Raw genomic sequence first — 23,960 nt, forward strand, 5'->3', positions numbered from 1 at the left:
TTTTCTAAGTGTGTAGCTGCCCTCTGTTGGTTACTATTGGACTTGGCACAAAAAAAAGATGTATTGTCACATACTGTACACCGGATAGGTGCAGTGAAATGTGTTGTTTTACAGGGTCACACATAGTAATACGGCGCCCCTGGAGATAATTAGGGTTAATTGCCTTGCTCAAGGGCACATCGATAGATGTGTAATCTTTCGGTTATTGGCACAACGCTCTAACCACTAGGCTACCTGCCGCCCTGCTGCCCACTTGTGTCCCATATTCATGTTGCACTTTATTCTGCACAAATAACCTTTTTCAATGGTAAATGTGAAACAGCAAAAATCATTATGATTGCATTCTCATTATTACATGGTAATAAATGTGTGATTGCATATTGTAGGAAAATAAGAGTAGGCTTATATCTTCCAAATACAGCACAGGAAGATGTTGATATACAGTATCAGTATTCTTGCTGGTGCAATGAAAGCAGATCATTGTTGTAGGCTATAGTACACAGTGGCATGCCCCTACTGTACATCTTTCAGAATCATTAAAATAACACTGTAAAGTTTACTAAATTAATTGCACCAATTTGTAAGTCGCTCTGGATAAGAGTGTCTGCTAAATGACTTAAATGTTAAATGTTAAATATGGCCTAGTGCACAGGCATAGGGTAATAACAATACCTCAGCTGGTGATATTTTTTGCAAAGAGCATGTTGACATATTTTTATATTTTGCTATACACTATCTGTCAGAGACCAATAACTGTTCACCACAATTTTGGCAAAACACTTTTCACACTAACACTCATGACAATGAGGGCTGAAATGAGGGTTGGGTTCTGCTGAATTTAGCTAGCAATGCTTAGCAGTGTGAGAAAACACTTATCAGCGATGGTGACAGTAAATTCAACACATACATTTTTCTGCCACTTAACTTTGTTTCATCGGATTACTTTTTACATGCACAACATTGCAGACGTGTAGGCAGCAAGAAGAACCCTCAATTTGCTAAACCACCTAGCACAAATTTAGTACCTCAAAGTTGATTGGTCAGAGTCCAGCAAGGCGGAAGTCTGACAGGCGCGGGGGATTCCCCGAGGGAAGTTCCCAACGCATGATAAAACATGTAAAATGTACATTTGTTCGAAATACACCATATCCTCTCCCGCACGTCGTACATATAGGCCACTCGAAGAATAAGAAGGTGTCGCAGTATCAAAACAATAGTTTTGCAATTTTCGAATGAAGGTAAGATACTGCTATTATAGGCTACAATCAGATACCAAAGTTGAGGGGGAACTGAACTAGGCTATATGGTTATATCTATCTAACTATTGACACTCAATACGAAAAACGGAACTGTACGGGACCACTTTTGTACACTTACTAATGAATGTCAACGTTCTATATTGCCAGTTCGTGCTTGCTACAATGTTGGTACAATTTTAGAACTATTTGGCTGCTTCAGGCTACTGTGTATCTTCATATCATGTAGCCAGCAGATATGACCCGCTTGCTTACAGCTGCACTAGGATCAGACAGGCTTCCTGTGTAGATTAAGACACAGCGGAGCGCAGCGAGATATGGCTCGGAAAACGTATCTCAATCCAGGGATGAGAAATGCGTTGTACTCCGAATTGTCTAGCAGTCATTCAATCTGCTAAGTGTAACAGCTGGGATAATGGAACAGTTTGGAGTACATCACATTTCTCATGCCTGGATTGAGGTACGTTTTCCAAGCCATATCTCACACTGTGGTGTTTTAATCGACACAGGAAGACGTTCTGGCACACACGGTGGTGTTTTAATCCACACAGGAAGACTTTCTGGGTCAGATCTGCTGGCTGCATATCATGCTGCTTGGTCTGCAACCATTGACATACAATGACTGTTTTAAGCTTGAGTGTGTTTAAAGTAAATTACAAGATAGAGAACGGGATTAGCTGTTTAATCAAATGAAGTAACCAAACATATTACCATGCTCATTATTCATTGGAAACTCAGAAGTTTAAAAAAGTATATTCAGGACACCTAGAAAAACAATACCCAACCCAAAAGCATTAGATATGTCAAAGCTTCACAGTTTAGGTCAGGGGTATTTAACCAGGGGTCCATACTGCAGGGGTTCCATATACACTATCTCACAAAAGTGAGTACACCCCTCACATTTTTGTAAATATTTGAGTATATCTTTTCATGTGACAACACTGAAGAAATGACACTTTGCTACAATGTAAAGTAGTGAGTGTACAGCTTGTATAACAGTGTAAATTTGCTGTCCCCTCAAAATAACTTAACACACAGCCATTAATGTCTAAACCGCTGGCAACAAAAGTGAGTACACCGCTAAGTGGGCCCAATTAGCCATTTTCCCTCCCCGGTGTCATGTGGCTCGTTAGTGTTACAAGGTCTCAGGTGTGAATGGGGAGCAGGTGTGCTAAATTTGGTGTCATCGCTCTCACACTCCCTCATACTGGTCACTGTAAGTTCAACATGGCACCTCATGGCAAAGAACTCTCTGAGGATCTGAAAAAAAGAATTGTTGCTCTACATAAAGATGGCATGGGCTATAAGAAGATTGCCAAGACCCTGAAACTGAGCTGCAGCACGGTGGCCAAGACCATACAGCGGTTTAACAGGACAGGTTCCACTCAGAACAGGCCTCGCCATTGTCGACCAAAGAAGTTGAGTGCACGTGCTCAGCGTCATATCCAGAGGTTGTCTTTGGGAAGTAGACGTATGAGTGCTGCCAGCATTGCTGCAGAGGTTGAAGGGGTGGGGGGTCAACCTGTCAGTGCTCAGACCATACGCCGCACACTGCATCAAATTGGTCTGCATGGCTGTCGTCCCAGAAGGAAGCCTCTTCTAAAGATGATGCACAAGAAAGCCCGCAAACATTTTGCTGAAGACAAGCAGATTAAGGACATGGATTACTGGAACCATGTCCTGTGGTCTGATGAGACCAAGATAAACTAATTTGGTTTAGATGGTGTGTGGCGGCAACCAGATGAGGAGTACAAAGACAAGCAGGGGCGGTCTGTTCAATAGGGCGATATGGGCGACGCACTGCCAAACGGGAAAAGGAAGGGAATTTTTTTCTAATCAATTATATCACGGCAACAGTAGTTATCAGTGTTGTAATCTAGACGTCTGATCTGCCACAGTGCCACACTGCCACTAAATGTCCAATCAGGCTAAAGTCGTGCTTCAAATGGCTCCCCCCCCTTTTGGGGCGATTTCAGTCAGGTTGAAAATCGCCCAGAAGTCTGTCATAGACTCCCATGTAAAATCTATTTTTTTCAAATTTCAGAGCTTTCAATACAATCTCTATGGGTTTCTGAGGGCTTGCACTTACGCGCTTTCGTCATACGTAACGTAACCATGAACGTAACTAAGAAAAGAGCGGGTAGCAGCATCAATCAATTCACGTACTACTATCAAGATGGCTATAGCGTTCAGTGCAACTCGATTGTCTCTTTGAAAGAAGTTCACATCAAAGAGACAACCACAAAGTGCAGGAGCGCTTTTTTGAGTTCCTTCCCATCTCGGAATCAACCTCAGTCTCAATCGCCAGTGTGCTTTTGGAGAGACTGAACGGTCTTTTTGCCGACGACGTGAAAGTCAAACTCATTGCGCAAGCTTACGATGGAGCCAGTGTGATGAGGCGAGAGAAGGCAAAAGGTGCGTGAGCATTTCAAGAAAGGCCATTACGTGCATTGCTATGCGCATCAGCTGAATTTGATCATGCAGCAAGCTAAAAAGTAACTAGTAAACTAGTCCTCAGCATGCCTGATTTCAATGAGAAAGTCATTGACCGCTTTTCTGCATTGAAAGAGAGAAGAGAACAGTTTCAGTACAAGTAATGTAGCCTCTCTCTCTCTTTGTCCCTCCCTGTCTGTCTCTTTAACACACACACGCCCAAATCAGTTCACAGTTGATGTTGTTTAAAATAGTTATTTTTCATTTTTTTTAAAGTAAACAATTTTTTTTACAAATCTATACAATTGGCCAGAATATGGTTGTTCATATTTACAAAGCCATACAGATAGCTGTGTTTACCTTTTCTAGAAATTATTTTCAAATTCTGTTTTCAGGCAAAATGTCTATCACTGTTCATTTTCACAAATCTATACAAGAGGGCAGAATATGGAAGTCTATAAAAATGTCTTATTACCAATAACTTGCATCAATGTTTTCAGTAGCCTCTATCAAAAGCTCCTGCTTGCTCAGGTGCACATATTTCCAATTCAACCATGAGGCCTTTTTGAAGCAAGTAATGTGTATATCAGTATTGACTTATATGCTGCCCCTGTCTTCATGTTGTTGCTGGACATATCTTTTTTAAAATGTGTGTAGGTCACCTAAATCATCAGAAAAATTGCCCCCCCTGAGAATTTTTTCAGGAGCCGCCACTGAAGACAAGTGTGTCTTGCCTACAGTCAAGCATGGTGGTGGGAGTGTCATGGTCTGGGGCTGCATGAGTGCTGCCGGCACTGGAGAGCTACAGTTCATTGAGGGAACCATGAATGCCAACATGTACTGTGACATACTGAAGCAGAGCATGATCCCCTCCCTTCTGAGACTGGGCCGCAGGGCAGTATTCCAACATGATAACGACCCCAAACACACCTCCAAGACGACCACTGCCTTACTAAAGAAGCTGAGGGTAAAGGTGATGGACTGGCCAAGCATGTCTCCAGACCTAAACCCTATTGAGCATCTGTGGGGCATCCTCAAACGGAAGGTGGAGGAGTGCAAGGTCTCTAACATCCACCAGCTCCGTGATGTCGTCATGGAGGAGTGGAAGAGGACTCCAGTGGCAACCTGTGAAGTTCTAGTGAACTCCATGCCCAAGAGGGTTAAGGCAGTGCTGGAAAATGATGGTGGCCACACAAAATATTGACACTTTGGGCCCAATTTGGACATTTTCACTTAGGGGTGTACTCACTTTTGTTGCCAGCGGTTTAGACATTAATGGCTGTGTTGAGTTATTTTGAGGGGACAGCAAATTTACACTGTTATACAAGCTGTACACTCACTACTTTACATTGTAGCAAAGTGTCATTTCTTCAGTGTTGTCACATGAAAATATATACTCAAATATTTACAAAAATGTGAGGGGTGTACTCACTTTTGTGAGATACTGTGTATATATATATATATATATATGTATATATACACACACAGTGAGGGAAAAAGTATTTGATCCCCTGCTGATTTTGTACGTTTGCCCACTGACAAAGAAATGATCAGTCTATAATTTTAATGGTAGGTTTATTTGAACAGTGAGAGACAGAATAACAACAAAAGAATCCAGAAAAACACATGTCAAAAATGTTATGAATTGATTTGCATTTTAATGAGGGAAATAAGTATTTCCTGTCGTAGGTCAGTTAGGATCACCACTTTATTTTAAGAATTTGAAATGTCAGAATAATAGTAGAGAGAATGATTTATTTCAGCTTTTATTTCTTTCATCACATTCCCAGTGGGTTAGAAGTTTACATACACTCAATTAGTATTTGGTAGCATTGCCTTTAAATTGTTTAACTTGGGTCAAACTTTTCGGGTAGCCTTCCACAAGCTTCCCACAATACGTTGGGTGAATTTTGGCCCATTCCTCCTGACAGAGCTGGTGTAACTGAGTCAGATTTGTAGGCCTCCTTGCTCGCACACACTTTTTCAGTTCTGCCCACAGATTTTCTATAGGATTTAGGTCAGGGCTTTGTGATGGCCACTCCAATACCTTGACATTTTTGTCCTTAAACCATTTTGCCACAACTTTGGAAGTATGCTTGGGGTCATTGTCCATTTGGAAGACCCATTTGCGACCAAGCTTTAACTTCCTGACTGATGTCTTGAGATGTTGCTTCAATATATCCACATAATTTTCCTTCCTCATGATGCCATCTATTTTGTGAAGTGCACCAGTCCTTCCTGCAGCAAAGCACCCCCACAGCATGATGCTGCCACCCCCACGCTTCACGGTTGGGATGGTGTTCTTCGGCTTGCAAGCTTCCCCTTTTTCCTCCAAACATAACGATGGTCATTATGGCCAAACAGTTCTATTTTTGTTTCATCAGACCAGAGGACATTTCTCCAAAAAGTACGATCTTTGTCCCCATGTGCAGTTGCAAACCGTAGTCTGGCTTTTTTATGGCGGTTTTAGAGCAGTGGCTTCTTCCTTGCTGCGCGGCCTTTCAGGTTATGTTGATATAGGACTTGTTTTACTGTGGATATAGATAATTCTGTACCTGTTTCCTCCAGTATCTTCACAAGATCCTTTGCTGTTGTTCTGGGATTGATTTGCACTTTTCGCACCAAAGTATGTTCATCTCTAGGAGACAGAATGCGTCTCCTTCCTGAGCAGTATGACGGCTGCGTGGTCCCATGGTGTTTATACTTGCGTACTATTGTTTGTACAGATGAACGTGGTACGTTCAGGCGTTTGGAAATTGCTCCCAAGGATGAACCAGACTTGTGGCGGTCTACCATTTTTTTTCTGAGGTCTTGGCTGATTTCTTTTGATTTTCCCATGATGTCAAGCAAAGAGGCACTGTGTTTGAAGGTAGGCCTTGAAATACATCCACAGGTACACCTCCAATTGACACAAATGATGTAAATTAGCCTATCAGAAGCTTCTAAAGCCATGACATCATTTTCTGGAATTTTCCAAGCTGTTTAAAGGCACAGTCAACTTAGTGTATGGAAACTTCTGACCCACTGGAATTGTGGAACAGTGAATTATAAGTGAAATAATCTGTCTGTAAACAATTGTTGAAAAATGACTTGTGTCATGCACAAAGTGGATGTCCTAACCGACTTGCCAAAACTATAGTTTGTTAAAAAGAAATTGTGGAGTGGTTGAAAAACAAGTTTTAATGACTCCAACCTAAGTGTATGTAAACCTCCGACTTCAACTGTATATACACTACCAGTCAAAAGTGTGGACACACCTACTCATTCAAGGGTTTTTCTTTATTTTTACTATTTTCTACATTGTAGAATAATAGTGAAGACATCAAAACTATGAAATAACACATGGAATCATGTAGTAACCAAAAACGTGTTAAACAAATCAAATATATTTTATATTTGGGATTCTTCAAATAGCCACCCTTTGCCTTGATGACAGCTTTGCACACGCTTGGCATTCTCTCAACCAGCTTCATGAGTTAGTCACCTGGAATGCATTTCAATTAACAGGTGTGCCTTCTAAAAAATTAATTTGTGGAATTTCATTCCTTCTTAATGCATTTGAGCCAATCAGTTGTGTTGTGACAAGGTAGGGGTGGTATACAGAAGATAGCCCTATTTGGTAAAAGACCAAGTCCATATTATGGCAAGAACAGCTTAAATAAGACATGAAGGTCAGTCAATACGGAATATTTCAAGAACTTTGTAAGTTTCTTCAAGTGCAGTTTCAATAACCATCAAGCACTATGATGAAACTGGCTCTCATGAGGACCGCCACAGGAATGGAAGACACAGAGTTATCTCTGCTGCAGAGGATAAGTTCATTAGAGTAACCAGTCTCAGAAATTGCAGCCCAAATAAATTATTCACAGAGTTCAAGTCACAGACACATCTCAACATCAACTGTTCAGAGGAGACTGCGTGAATCAGGCCTTCATGGTCGAATTGCTGCAAAGAAACCACTACTAAAGGACACCAATAATAACAAGAGACTTGCATGGGCCAAGAAACACAAGCAATGGACATTAGACCAGTGGAAATGTGTGCTTTGGTCTGGAGTCCAAATTGGAGATTTTTGGTTCCAACCGCTGTGTCTTTGTGAGACGCGGTGTGGGTGAACGGATGATCTCTGCATGTGTATTTCCCACCGTAAAGCATGGAGGAGGAGGTGTTATGGTGTGGGGGTGCTTTGCTGGTGACACTGTATGTGATTTATTTATCATTCAAGGCACACTTAACCAGCATGGCTGCCACAGCATTCTGCAGCGATACACCATCCCATCTGGTTTGGGCTTAGTGGGACTATCATTTCTTTTTAAACAGGACAATGACCCAACACACCTCCAGGCGGTGTAAGGGCTATTTTACCAAGAAGGAGAGTGATGGAGTGCTGCATCAGATGACCTGGCCTCCACAATCACCCGACCTCAATCCAATTGAGATGGTTTGGGATGTGTTGGACCGCGGAGTGAAGGAAAAGCAGCCAACAGGTGCTCAGCATATGTGGGAACTCCTTCAAGACTGTTGGAAAAGCATTCCAGGTGAAGCTGGTTGAGAGAATGCCAAAAGTGTGCAAAGCTGTCATCAAGGCAAGGGTGGCTATTTGAACAATCTCAAATATAAAATATATTTTGATTTGTTTAACACTTTTTTGGTTACTACATGATTCCATATGTGTTATTTCATAGTTTTGATGTCTTCACTATTATTATACAATGTAGAAAATAGTAAAAATAAAGAAAAACCCTTGAATGAGTAGGTGTGTGCAAACTTTTTTATATATATATATATATATATACTGAACAAAAATATAAACGCAACATGTAAAATGTTGGTCCCATGTTTCATGAGCTGAAATAAAAGATCCCAGAAATGTTCCATATGCACAAAAAGCTTATTTCTCTCAAATGTTGTGCACAAATTTGCTTACATCCCTGTTAGTGAGCCTTTCTCCTTTGCCAAGATAATCCATCCACCTGACAAGTGTGGCATATCAAGAAGCTGATTAAACAGCATGCTCATTACACAGGTACACCTTGTGCTGGGGACAATAAAAGGCCACTCTAAAATGTGCAGTTTTGTCACACAACACAATACCAAAAATGTCTCAAGTTTTGAGGGAGTGTGCAATTGGCATGCTTACTGCAGGAATGTCCACCAGATCTGTTGCCAGAGAATTGAATGTTAATTTCTCTACCATAAGCCGCCACCAACGTTGTTTTAGAGAATTTGGCAGTATGGCCAACCGGCCTCACAACCGTAGACCATGTGTATGGCATTGTGTGAGCGAGCGGTTTGCTGTGGTGGTGGTGGCGTTATGGTATGGGCTGGCATAAGCTACGGACAATAACACAATTGCATTTTATCGATGGCAATTTGAATGCACAGAAATACTGTGATGAGATCCTGGCGCCCATTGTGAGGCCGATTTTTATTTTATTTTTTTAGATATCTGTGACCAACAGATGCATACAGTGGGGAAAAAAAGTATTTAGTCAGCCACCAATTGTGCAAATTCTCCCACTTAAAAATATTAGAGAGGCCTGTAATTTTCATCATAGGTACACATCAACTATGACAAAAAAATTGAGAAAAAAAAATCCAGAAAATCACATTGTAGGATTTTTAATGAATTTATTTGCAAATTATGGTGGAAAATAAGTATTTGGTCACCTACAAACAAGCAAGATATCTGGCTCTCACAGACCTGTAACTTCTTCTTTAAGAGGCTCCTCTGTCCTCCACTTGTTACCTGTATTTATGGCACCTGTTTGAGCATAAAGGACACCTGTTCACAACCTCAAACAGTCACACTCCAAACTCCACTATGGCCAAGACCAAAGAGCTGTCAAAGGACACCAGAAACAAAATGGTAGACCTGCACCAGGCTGGGAAGAATGAATCTGCAATAGGTAAGCAGCTTGGTTTGAAGAAATCAACTGTGGGAGCAATTATTAGGAAATGGAAGACATACAAGACCACTGATAATCTCCCTCGATCTGGGGCTCCACGCAAGATCTCACTCCGTGGGGTCAAAATGATCACAAGAACGGTGAGCAAAAATCCCAGAACCACACGGGGGGACCTAGTGAATGACCTGCAGAGAGCTGGGACCAAAGTAACAAAGCCTACCATCAGTAACACACTACGCCGCCAGGGACTCAAATCCTGCAGTGCCAGACGTGTCCCCCTGCTTAAGCCAGTACATGTCCAGGCCCGTCTGAAGTTTGCTAGAGTGCATTTGGATGATCCAGAAGAGGATTGGGAGAATGTCATATGGTCAGATGAAACCAAAATATAACTTTTTGGTAAAAACTCAACTCGTCGTGTTTGGAGGACAAAGAATGCTGAGTTGCATCCAAAGAACACCATACCTACTGTGAAGCATGGGGGTGGAAACATCATGCTTTGGGGCTGTTTTTCTGCAAAGGGACCAGGACTACTGATCCGTGTAAAGGAAAGAATGAATGGGGCCATGTATCGTGAGATTTTGAGTGAAAACCTCCTTCCATCAGCAAGGGCATTGAAGATGAAACGTGGCTGGGTCTTTCAGCATGACAATGATCCCAAACACACCGCCCGGGCAACGAAGGAGTGGCTTCGTAAGAAGCATTTCAAGGTCCTGGAGTGGCCTAGCCAGTCTCCAGATCTCAACCCCATAGAAAATCTTTGGAGGGAGTTGAAAGTCCGTGTTGCCCAGCGACAGCCCCAAAACATCACTGCTCTAGAGGAGATCTGCATGGAGGAATGGGCCAAAATACCAGCAACAGTGTGTGAAAACCTTGTGAAGACTTACAGAAAACATTTGACCTGTGTCATTGCCAACAAAGGGTATATAACAAAGTATTGAGAAACTTTTGTTATTGACCAAATACTTATTTTCCACCATAATTTGCAAATAAATTCATAAAAAATCCTACAATGTGATTTTCTGGATTTTTTTTCCTCATTTTGTCTGTCATAGTTGACGTGTACCTATGATGAGAATTACAGGCCTCTCTCATCTTTTTAAGTGGGAGAACTTGCACAATTGGTGGCTGACTAAATACTTTTTTCCCCCACTGTGTGTATATATATATATATATATATATATATATATATATATATATATATATGTATATACAGTGCATCCGCTTCACAGTGCATCCGCTTCACTTTTTCAACATTATGTTACGTTACAGCCTTATTCTAAAATTGATTAAATTGTTTTTAAATGAATTTTATGAATATCGCTAGCAACAACAGAATACAATTTTTTGAATTACATACCTACAGTAGAAAAGAAGATATTATATTTCTAATGATGTGAACTTTACTTCTCAACTCCTAATATTGAGCAAATTACACTCATTGGAGCCAATTACACTCACTGGAGTATATCTGAAAAACTACCCACGAATAGGCTACCGGTGCGGTAAGTGCCACTGGCTGCTGGTAAGCTTTTGTGACTTGGACATACATTTTTGCCAACACATGGCTAACCTTTTTTTAACTCTTCCAATTATAATGTGTGGAGGTCAAAATAATACAAAACGATATACCAAATCAATTCATTTTAAAATGTTGATTACTTCTCCTTGCCATTATTATTCACATGATGAAAATACCATTTTCCCCCCTAACGTATGATGGGGGACCCTGGGTCGCCGGTTTGCCTGGGAAGGGCTCCCTGGGCAAGAAAAGGTTTATCGTATTAGTAGCTTAATGTATTGATCATGTCATAATACAATTGTATTGATAGACATACAGTAGGTTATTTGGTATTAGTCATTAGCTATCATAAATAATGGCTAACTACATTGAGGTACGTTTACCCAAAATATTGTACATTTCATTATAATTTATGAAACCTATTAACACCTTCTCAGTGATTTATTTATTACAGTTGTTGCAGCCATTGCTCAAGTCATGTATGAACCAAAGATTAGTAACGAACGATGGCATTCAGTAATGTCAATTAATGTATCAGTAAAAAAAAGGCTATTATTCAATATTGCATTAGTGTCAATAGATGTAATCAATTTCTTATCATCATGAGTACCAGAACATTTATTTATTTCGTAGATATTTTGGATGTTTGTTTTTGCTTTCTCATCAATAGGCTATTTCTACACAGGGAACTTATGATAATCCTCAATGTTTATCGTGAGTTTCTAAAATTAGCAAGTACAGGCATGAAAGAGAAGTGTGCACTGGCTCCAGTTTCATGATTATGGAGGAGGACTTGCATTTTACAGCAAATCATGTGATAATGTGCTTTAATGCTGCATTCTGCCCCTAAACATTGGTTGCGTGATATGTTGCCACAGGGCCCATGACTGCTGTGTCAGTGATGATCGTGGAGCACACGGCATGGAGAGGAATATTGGAGACCAGCTCAACAAGGCATTTGAAGCTTACCGCCAGGCCTCTATCGAGAGAGACAGCGCCAAAAGGGAACTACAGCAGACGGTATGATACCTAAATCATTGTGATAGAAAACAAAATCTTCTAATTTACCTATGAGACTTCAACTCTGTCCAGTGCGATGTGGCATAGCCTTCTATACAGTGCTTTGATATAATGAAATACTGTAGCATGGTAATTACAGTTATTTACAATAGAGGCTACAAAAGGCTACCTACCTAGTAAGTGATGACATTCATGATTAATATGTAATGAAAGGTTAACTTTTGCAGAATGAATATTATGAACGGCACACTCAGAAACTTCAGAAACAGATAGAAGACCAGCAGCAATTGATTTCAAAACTCAAAGTTCAGTTGATATCAGCAACTAAGCAACCCTCAGGTAAGTGACAAGCATCATTGTTTTCTTAATACTATTGTTTGCATGATGACATATTTTGACATATTCTATACCATACAGTTCAACTATAGTGAAAGAAACAGTGAAACAGTAGTCTACATTGGGCACGTGCATGCATTCTGTTGCATTTTCGGTTCTCCTGGAGATAAATTGTGCTGATTATTGCTGTTTCAGGACATTGTACACTTCCCATCAAAAATGAGACTTCCCGTGTTGACTAACTGGTTGGTCTGCTACATTATATTTTTCTATCTTATTTTATTCTTAGGAGAGGTCAAAGGTGAGGCTGTTCCTAGAAAACAGGAAGAAGAAACCCTGTCTCCTTCCAACCATCTCTTTGACAACCCAGTCAGCTCCTTCCGGAAGATTCATTACTTGGTAGCATGTTTAACACAATTATTAATACAATCCACATAAGAGGATAATTAGATATTGTTTATTTATGTTTACAAATATGATGCAGACAGGCAAAATGCACGGATGTGATAGGGTCAGAGTGCGAATTATGCTGTGACATTTGGGGTGTCTACATTTTTTTCACAAGACCACCTATGTGTGAAAAAATACATGTTTTATGGGCCTAATAGTAAAGACATTTAATGGTAAAAATAATGTATTCCCTTTTAATTGTCATGAACACAACCAGTCATGATGTTTTTAATTTTATTGTCAAACAAATCACTTCAAAAAGTAGGCTACTTGCGCATGTTCGTCCACTCCAAAATAATTCCAGCATTCAAACAGTGCACTGTGCCCTCGTGCCATTTGATGAATGAAAAGAGACATCTGTTACAAACCACCAAAAAGTGTAATGACATTTGCCGATTGTCATTGGGTCTACACCCTTGCAGCCTGAATTAATTGAATCGTCTTGCTGACAGAAGGGCCTTTTTTGTAGAAAGAAAAGGGACTGAGATGCGGGACTGTCCCGCGATGACAAGTGCAGCCACATGGGGGGAAAAAAACAGTTTAAATCATGACACAGAGATGGGGGTGTTTGTTTAATCTGGAATAAGCTTTTATTTTAATATTTGCCACTGCAGCAGTACAAATAGCATTTTAAACAAATAGTAGAATGGTTAAATTAGTATTATTTAGAGAACCCTAAATAACTTTTTTGCATTTAGGGTGCCTCATGTCTCATTCAGGGGTTCACGCACTGGATAGGGTGTAAACATGGCATTTGCTGCCTCATAATTATTTTATTTTTGTTTTCTCTCAAATGAGCTCAATATCCTCGCTCTCTCTTTTTTACAAGCAAGCACACGCACAGCCACACACACAAACAGACGTTATTGTTCACAAATTGTACATTGCTTGTAGATGTTCTGTGTCTGCAGTGCCTGATAGCAATAACAGTGATCATGCCAATGCACAATACAATAGTTCCACTTCCTGTGACATAGGTCATCTTTCAACTTGTTGCTTCACTCTAATAAAGGTCACAAGCTCTATTTTTAGCTGGGAAACATGAACGTTTAACATTATTTTTAAAAGAATGAATACACACATACAGTCTTTCATCGACAGGTGGCGCTAGAGGATAGCATCACCGAACCTCAGGGTCTGAGGCCATTATAAGCCATCAGCTTTATAGCGCCACCAGCTTTATTGTTGATAAATAATTCCCTAATCGATCACAAGGCAGCAACCATTTTAGTAGATTCATTAACAATAATCAGATCATTTTTGTTTGAATGTATAATTATCGTAATTAGATTACATATGTTTTTATGAAATGATGACTTTATGCAGGAAAAAAATATAGTATTTGATTTCTAAGCTAAACATTTCAATATGAATAGTTGATATTAGTACGGTGGATATTTCTTGCCATGTAAGTCCTCAATGCCATGTGTGTCTGTTTTTCAGAAGGGGAATATGGAAACTGCAGTGATTGTGTCACCTTCACCACACACAGCACCTGTAGACAGCAGTTTTGAGAAGTATGTGCATTAGTCACCAGTATCTTTACTTCATTTTTGGCTGAAAAGCAGTTTTCTTACTTGTATATCTTTGTCTCTCAGTAAAGATGTTCTTGCCGCGTTTCAAGCTCTTCAGGGGAAATTCCAACAGATACAGACATTAACCCGGAGACAAAAAGATCACCTGAAAAGATTCTACAGAGGAAATGACATGGCAAATGGTAATATTAAAGTCTGCACAATAGTAATTTTAGATTGGAGAAATTGCGTATTATTCCAGCACTGTTGAAAGGCACCCAAGGCCTGAACTCATGTCCAGCTTGACTCTTAATTTAATTACAATAGAGAAAATATGTTGAGTTACAATTGCTTTGGATATGTCATAACACTGTATTAGTAATTATATATTGTAGCTTTAGCTTTATTCCTGTACACAATTAGATAGCAACACATTAAGCAGAACCGTACATTAATGCCTCATTGGCCTATTGACCCATGGACCTCCACCTGTGTGGAAATAGAATGAGCAGAAAAAAAATATTCTGTGATGTAGCACTGGTTAGTTGAAATAAAAAAAGTTGGAATAAAAGAAAACAAATGCTCATATTATAGTTAATGTGTGAAATTAGAAGACTAAATTAAAAGGGAAAAGGTTCTTGACATTATTCATTATTACTCGATTATTCATAATTACTTGAACTAATCGCAACTCAATAGCATAACTTAATATCTCAATGTTGTAAGTGAATATCGATTATGTTACATAAACAGTATGATAAAAGCATTGCGTTTGCCATTCGACAGAGCAGCAGTTCTCCATGCCCATTCAGTGTACAGACGTGACTGCGGAGCTGGCGGAGAGGCCCTTCCCCTCAGCCTCAGCCTTAAGGCCAGGGGTCGACCTCCAGCACCCGCCCACGGCCCTGGCATCCCGCGGTGCCAGTCAAGAGGACCTATTGGACTCCCTCAACAGACTCAGCGTCAAGTTCCCCCCCTCCACAGACAGTGAATATGAGTTCCTGAACAGCGCTCCAGAGAAACACTTTGACCTGTCCATGCCAAGGAAACGGCCAGCAGTCAGCAGTATCCCTGCCGTCATCGTGGAACCGTCTATGGAGCTGGCCATCCCATTCCTGTATCCTACATCTCCCTCTCACCCCACCTCCCCCTCCACCTCGCTCTCACACGAGAGTGTGTGTGGACCCCAGAAGGTGAGAGCTCTTTTCTTTATTTGCAGGTAAAAGTAGGACATTCTCAACACCAGATTTGTTCTGGCAAATGAATGGGAGAGAGAGGGCATATAAGTAGTGAAAGACAACCTCACACATCGACGAAAGTTGTTGATCACGATAAAAGGCAATTATTCTCTAATTACTGAGTTGAGAGCGCCAGGCAAACTTAAAACTAACATGGAAATGCCCTTAATTGGTTAGATTCAGTAGATTTATACCTGTTGAAGAATGGTTTTCAACAAGTCCAGGACGGAAATAGTGCCTACTACTGCTAAAACAAAGAGAGGTGAGGTGAGATATGATAGGCCTATGTGTACAACAATGCTTGTTCCATATTTATTACAAGGTGACTACCTCACTATTTGTCATAGACATAAAATCAGCAAATAGAGAATTAACAAATTATCATAAAACACACCAATTGTTTTGGATGATAATGCTTTTCTGCCATGCAGTTTTGTAGTTGGTTATATACAGTTGAAGTCGGAAGTTTACATACACCTTAGCCCAATACATTTAAACTCCGTTTTTCACAATTCCTGACATTTAATCCTAGTAAAAATGCACTGTCTTAGGTCAGTTAGGATCACCACTTTATTTTAAGAATGTGAAATGTCAGAATAATAGTAGAGAGAATGATTTATTTAAGCTTTTATTTATTTCATCACATTCCCAGTGGGTCAGAAGTTTACATACACTCAATTAGTATTTGGTAGCATTGCCTTTAAATTGTTTAACTTGGGTCAAATGTTTCGGGTAGCCTTCCACAAGCTTCCCACAATCAGTTGGGTGAATTTTGGCCCATTCCTCCTGACAGAGCTGGTGTAACTGAGTCAGGTTTGAAGGCCTCCTTGCTCGCACATGCTTTTTCAGTTCTGCCCACAAATGTTCTATAGGATTGAGATCAGGGCTTTGTGATGGCCACTCCAATACCTTGACTTTGTTGTCCTTAAGCCATTTTGCCACAACTTTGGAAGTGTGCTTGGGGTCATTGTCCATTTGGAAGACCCATTTGCGATCAAGCTTTAACTTCCTGACTGATGTCTTGAGATGTTGCTTCAATATATCCACATAATTTTCCTTCCTCATGATGCCATCTATTTTGTGAAGTGCACCAGTCCCTCCTGCAGCAAAGCACCCCCACAGCATGATGCTGCCACCCCCGTGCTTCACGGTTGGGATGGTGTTCTTCGGCTTGCAAGCCGACCCCTTTTTCCTCCAAACATAACCATGGTCATTATGGCCAAACAGTTCTATTTTTGTTTCATCAGACCAGAGGACAATTCTCCAAAAAGTACGATCTTTGTCCCCATGTGCAGTTGCAAACCGTAGTCTGGCTTTTTAATCGCGGTTTTGGAGCAGTGGCTTCTTCCTTGCTGAGCAGCCTTTCAGGTTATGTCGATATAGGACTTGTTTTACTGTGGATATAGATACTTTTGTACCTGTTTCCTCCAGCATCTTCACAAGGTCCTTTGCTGTTGTTCTGGGACTGATTTGCACTTTTCGCACCAAAGTACGTTCATTGAACGCGTCTCCTTCCTGAGCGGTATGACAGCTGCGTGGTCCCATGGTGTTTATACTTACTTGCGTACGATTGTTTGTACAGATGAACGTGGTACCTTCAGGCGTTCGGAAATTGCTCCCGTGGATGAACCGGACTTGTGGAGGTCTACAATTTCTTTTCTGAGATCTTGGCTGATTTCTTTTGATTTTCCCATGATGTCAAGCAATGAGGCACTGCGTTTGAAGGTAGGCCTTGAAATACATCCACAGGTGCACCTCTAATTGAGTCAAATTATGTCAATTAGCCTATCCGAAGCTTCTAAAGCCATTATATACTTTTCTGGAATTTTTCAAGCTGTTTAAAGGTACAGTCAACTTAGTGTATGTAAACTTCTGACCCACTGTAATTGTGATACAGTGAATTATAAGTGAAATAATCTTTCTGTAAACAATTGTTGGAAAAATTACTTGTGTCATGCACAAAGTAGATGTCCTAACCGACTTGCCAAAACTATAGTTTGTTAACAAGAAATGTGTGTAGTGGTTGAAAAACAAGTTTTAATGACTCCAACCTAAGTGTATGTAAACTTCCGACTTCAACTGTAAGTCCATGTTGATGTCAGAACCAAAGTAATGTATATTTTTTTACTACCATTATCAGTACAACTGTGCTCCCCTGTGAGGTCGTGAATGCAGAATTATAGAAGCAATAATTATTTTTTATGAAGTATTTTGATAATACACAGCAATTTGCCTCACAGATTTCTTTGATAATCCGAGTCCCATATTGCTGGATGTGTACATCAAATTGATCTTTAGCTGTCATGTATTCTTTAGAATTTTAGGAAGGTCATCTTGTCTTTATTGAGTATTGCTTAACCATGCTTTTGGTTAAAAAATACACCGAAGAAATACACCTTTGTTCAGACGCGTGTCTGGGGTATGATTAATGCTGTGTCTGGGGTATGATTTATTTGGTTAGATTTCTCTGTTTCTAACTTAACATACAATGCCAGAAACAAGTAACTATTCAATCCTACTGTTAGCAAATGTACAGCATTACAATACTATAAGTAGTGGGGCAGGAACTATGGATGTTGAGAAAGCGGGTTCAAGTGGGACACTGCTTTGCTTGTATTCCCCGGAGCAACAGATCTTTCATCAGTGGAGACCCAAGCACATGGCCAACTGTAAGTGGGTGAGTGTAAGCAATGCAAAGTGTATGAATAATGGAGTATAAGTGGTGTGTTTGTCCCTTCATGTAGCCCCTGTGGAGCCCTGAGCTTTGTGATGCTACAGCAGTAGCAGCAGCAGCACAGGCTGTGAGTGCCAAGCCACAACAACAGATCAACAACAACAGCCCTGATATCTGTGCTTACTGCAACGCGGTAGTTCCCCAAGACCACATGAAGAGCCACCTTTTTACTCATTGCCAGAGGGCGAGTGAGGCCAGCAATCGACACTAGCAGACACTGGCTGCCCAATGCAACACCTCTAGGATTATTTCATGGTTTATTCATGTCTTTGTTGCCCTGCCATGAATTACACGCGCTGGGCTGGATGTCACACTGGCGTTTGCAACGGGACTAGAATCCACTCTTGATCATTTATTTAATTTGTAAGAGTTGAATGGTACATTTTACAGTCGTCGTCTTAAGATATTACTTGTACATCTCTAGACATATGAAATGATATTGTACAGTATGTAGGTTTAAGTATAATAAAGCAATAATTTAATCATGATTTTTCACTTATATTATTTTGTTTGTCTTTATAAAACACAGGGACTTCGCATGGTGCAAATATGTTGACATACAGTGTGGACATGTAGGCTTACAGGTGGTCTGCGGTTGTGAGGCCGGTTGGACGTACTGCTAAATTCTCTAAAATGATGCTGGAGGCGGCTTATGTTAGAGAAACAAACATTAAATTATCTGGCAACAGCTCTGGTGGAGATTCCAGCAGTCAGCATGCCAATTGCACGGTCCCTCAATACTTGAGACATGTGTGGCATTGTGTTGTGTGACAAAACTGCACATTTTAAGTGGCCTTTTATTGTCCCCAGCACAAGGTGCACCTGTGTAATGATCATGCTGTTTAATCAGCTTCTTGATATGCCACACCTGTCAGGTGGATGGATTATCTTGGCAAAGGAGAAATGTTCACTAACAGGGATGTAAACAAATTTGTGCTCAACAGTTTTGAGGAATTAGCTTTTTGTGCGTATGGACAATTTCTGGGATCTTTTATTTCAGCTCATGAAACATGGGACCAACACTTTACATGTTGCATTTATATTTCTGTTCAGTATAGTAACCATTCATACATTTTAGGGGAATAATTACTGTATCTGCATTACATAAATCCTTTCAATCTACAATATATATTCCAGCACAATGTGTTACTAATGAATTTATAGTGAGGATATTTGGCAACTTTTAAATGATTAGGCTGTCTGCATGCTGGTTAGTAAAATATTGTTCACATAAGTTTTTATTAAAAGTAATGCCTAAATACAGGCTAAATTTGCTTTTGCAATTTGTAGCAGCTGTATGTATGCTTAGCACAGAATGTGAAGTCATTCCAGTTCATTAAAACAATTTTATAAGTTATAACACCATATGGTAATTGAAAGCAGATGTGTGCAGGTAAACATGTTAATTAAAACGTGTTACTCAACATAACATCAGGTACATGCTCAGTTCTTCAATTACATGCACAATTATCTTACAATTTGTAGTGTAATGTTTTTATCCTTGGCATAGATTAGTGTTATACATATTTAGATGATAGGTAGTGCATTATTAACAGATGAATAGACAAATGAACATGGTTTATTATGTATTCCCCCCCCCTCCCTTTTTATGGGTTGGTGATTAGGACTACATTATCAAGCCTACATTTTACATTTGAAAGTCTTTAATTCTATCAATGACCAGCTAGTAACAGTATACTAAATACACAAGCTGTTAGAAACACAGGAGTTTTCATGATTAAACTCTTGCCTACAAATAGCTTTTGACTTTGGCAATATTTATTCACAGCTTTGCAAATAATTGTAGTAATTTTCACTATCTTGTGTGACGATGTCTTAGGGAAATAGGGAAAATATGTGTATTAAAACACATCTGTGTGCATTGAGGACCTTGTAGCCCTTCAGATATGGGCTGGTAACACTTGTGCTGTGTAGATGAGCTGGTGTGAAGACTGCAAACAGGATATTTTATTAATCCCATTTTGCATGCTTTACTCAACACCGGTGGATACTTCATTTTACATTTGACTCATTTAGCAGAAGCTCTTATCCAGAGGGACCTCCAATAGTGAGTGCATACTTTTTACTTTATAGCTATTTCATTTATTTTACATAATGGAGAATCATATTGAGTCGTGTTTTATGGATTTGATCATCACAGAATACTGTCATTGCTTTATCACAGACATTATTGCCTGATTTTTATATATTACTTCAACAATCTTTATAGTTATGCTCAAATCTTCTGTGATGGAGGACCAAGAGAAAGAGATCAGGATTTGATATCAAAAGGGAGAGGAGAGCCTATTCATCCTCTTTGACCTATGCTAATGGATTATTAGAACAATGTGTTGCTGTTCAAGTGGACAAGGGAAGGGGAAGACATTAGTACCACACAAAAACAATACATTATCTGAGAGGGCGAAATAGCTGAAACAACATGTCCTTGTGCTGTATTTACAAAGCTGAATATTACATTTTGGTCATGTACAATGTGCCAAGCATAATGTGCTACGCCTAATTTGGTTGAACATAAACTGTAGAATTTTCACATCAAATTATGGACAGTGAAGGAGAGAGAGAATTTATTCTGGAAAATGTAGCAAATACAAATAAGCAATCTCCCTAATGATTGTGCCTTGTAATTCGGTGAAGAGTTGAACACAGTGCAGACTGTATGGTTCTCTCTCTGGAATCATCGACAGATGCTTGCACATAATTATGTTGTCACTGCTTGTTATTTGGAAGGGAAGCGGCACTGACAGCTAGGCTTATGATTTTTTTTGTCTCTTTTGTATGTTTACTCACTTGTTAATAAAGTAATGTGGACAGCGAGAGAAGAAAACTCACTTTAGCTCTTGGGATCCCATTTTATGCCCACCTTGAGGTGCACCTAACCTCTTGTTGTTCCATGTGAGTTGTGTTGGCTGTGTTTGGAGGGAACATTTGAGGAATAGGAGGAAGAACGATATGGATTGGGAGGGAGAAGCAGCAGGCTGATTACGAGGTGTCAAAATTGCCAGGAGCAAAAAGGTGAAAGCAATCAGGGGTGAGAAGAGTGCAGCATTCGTGAGGGGCAACTAATTATCCATCTCATTTGTGAAGAGCAGCATTTGAGGCAGCGCTAGTCCGCTGAACGGTGACAGATTGGTGCGGAGGAGAGGGGAGGTGTTAGAACAATGGAGCCCAGCTCACCATCATTACTTCATGCTAATCAGGAGTGCTGCTGCACTGCCATTCTGAGCTACACAGAGTTCAGGGAAAAATAGGAAGTGACCAGCTTCAGGGGACTGCAGTCAATTGCAACTGGAGGAGAGAGGGGGGTGGGACTGACATATTTGTGCTGGCACCAGTTCTGCCAATGCATGAATGAGCCAAAAGGTCATCCTAGGCAGGAGTTGATTTGTGTGGCCTGTATCATCACATCTCTTTATTCTAACCGGTTTGGAAATGAATCTGCAGATTGTACATATGAAGTTCTTCCATTTTCATTCAACTATCAAACTAATATAATATAACTTGAATAAGGGATTTTTATGATCACAGTGATCAATTTAACATCTGCCATTTTTTGTAAATTAGATTCCTTTCACAATAGCTGGTATTAAAACGGAACTACTAATGATTGATATTTTAGAATGTATGATACAGTCCAAGTCAAAAGTTTGGACACCTTCTCATTCAAGGGTTTTTCTTTATTTGCACTATTTTCTACATTGTAGAATAATAGTGAAGACATCACAACTATGAAATAACACATATGGAATCATGTAGTAACGCAAAAAGTGTTAAACAAATCAAAATATACTTTATATTTAAGATTCTTCAAATAGCCACCCTTTGCCTTAATGACAGATTTGCACACTCTTGGCATTCTCTCAACCAGCTTCACCTGGAATGCTTTTCCAACAGTCTTGAAAGAGATCCCACATATGCTGAGTACTTGTTGGCTGATTTTCATTCACTCTGCGGTCCGACTCATCCCAAACCATCTCAATTGGGTTGAGGTCGGGGGATTGTGGAGGCCAGGTCATCTGATGCAGCACTCCATCACTCTCCTTCTTGGTAAAATAGCCCTTACACAGCCTGGAGGTCTGTTGGGCCATTGTCCTGTTGAAAAACAAATGATAGTCACACTAAGCCCAAACCAAATGGGATGGCGTATCACTGCAGAATGCTGTGAATTCTAAATAAATCACAGACAGTGTCACCAGCAAAGCACCCCCACACCATAACACCTCCTCCTCCATGCTTTACGGTGAGAAATGCACATGTGGAGATCATCCGTTCACCCACACCGTGTCTCACAAAGGCACGGTGGTTGGAAACCAAAAATCTCCAATTTGGACTCCAGACCAAAGGACAAATTTCCACCGGTCTAATGTCCATTGCTCGTGTTTCTTGGCCCAAGCAGGTCTCTTCTTATTGGTGTCCTTTAGTAGTGGTTTCTTTGCAGCAATTAGACCAGGAAGGCCTGATTCACACAGTCCCCTCTGAACAGTTGCTGTTGAGATGTATCTGTGACTTGAACTCTGTGAAGCATTTATTTGGGCTCCAATTTCTGAGGCTGGTAACTCTAATGAACTTATCCTCTGCAGCAGAGGTAACTCTGGGTCTTCCATTCCTGTGGCGGTCCTCATGAGAGCAAGTTTCATCAAAGCGCTTGATGGTTTTTGCGACTGCACTTCAAGAAACTTTCAAAGTTCTTGACATTTTCCGTATTGACTGACCTTCATGTCTTAAAGTAATGATGGACTGTTGTTTCTCTTTGCTTATTTGAGCTGTTGTTGCCATAATATGGACTTGGTCTTTTACCAAATAGGGCTATCTTCTGTATACACCCCTACCTTGTCACAACACAACTGATTGGCTCAAACGCATTAAGAAGGAAAGAAATTCCACAAATTAACTTTTAAGAAGGCACACCTGTTAATTGAAATGCATTCCAGGTGACTACCTCATGAAGCTGGTTGAGAGAATGCAAACAGTGTGCAAAGCTGTCATCAAGGCAAAGGGTGGCTATTTGAAGAATCTCAAATATAAAATATATTTGATTTGTTTAACACTTTTTTGGTTACTACATGATTCCATATGTGTTATTTCATAGTTTTGATGTCTTCACTATTATTCTACAATGTAGAAAATAGTGCAAATAAAGAAAAACCCTTGAATGAGTATGTGTGTCCAAACTTTTGACTGGTAGTGTACAGTGGGGAAAAAAAGTATTTAGTCAGCCACCAATTGTGCAAGTTCTCCCACTTAAAAAGACGAGAGAGGCCTGTCATTTTCATCATAGGTACACGTCAACTATGACAGACAAATTGAGAGAAAAAAATCCAGAAAATCACATTGTAGGATTTTTAATGAATTTATTTGCAAATTATGGTGGAAAATAAGTATTTGGTCACCTATAAACAAGCAAGATTTCTGGCTCTCACAGACCTGTAACTTCTTCTTTAAGAGGCTCCTCTGTCCTCCACTCGTTACCTGTATTAATGGCACCTGTTTGAACTTGTTATCAGTATAAAAGACACCTGTCCACAACCTCAAA

At 40.0% G+C, this 23,960-nt stretch overlaps 1 protein-coding gene across 1 annotated transcript; it reads left to right on the top strand.

The window, feature by feature from the left end:
- The first annotated feature begins 1,074 nt into the window (after positions 1–1,074).
- Positions 1,075–18,897, top strand: tank (TRAF family member-associated NFKB activator). Its single transcript, XM_084179766.1, has 8 exons — positions 1,075–1,238; positions 11,996–12,137; positions 12,365–12,476; positions 12,763–12,872; positions 14,367–14,440; positions 14,522–14,640; positions 15,224–15,630; positions 18,420–18,897. The coding sequence occupies exons 2-8, from the start codon at positions 12,039–12,041 to the stop codon at positions 18,618–18,620; spliced, it is 1,122 nt and encodes a 373-aa protein (XP_084035892.1). The 5' UTR covers positions 1,075–1,238; positions 11,996–12,038; the 3' UTR covers positions 18,621–18,897.
- Positions 18,898–23,960: the final 5,063 nt, after the last annotated feature.

Source organism: Coregonus lavaretus, assembly GCF_964263955.1.
Source record: "Coregonus lavaretus genome assembly, chromosome: 16".
In the NCBI taxonomy this organism is placed as follows: Eukaryota; Metazoa; Chordata; class Actinopteri; order Salmoniformes; family Salmonidae; genus Coregonus; species Coregonus lavaretus.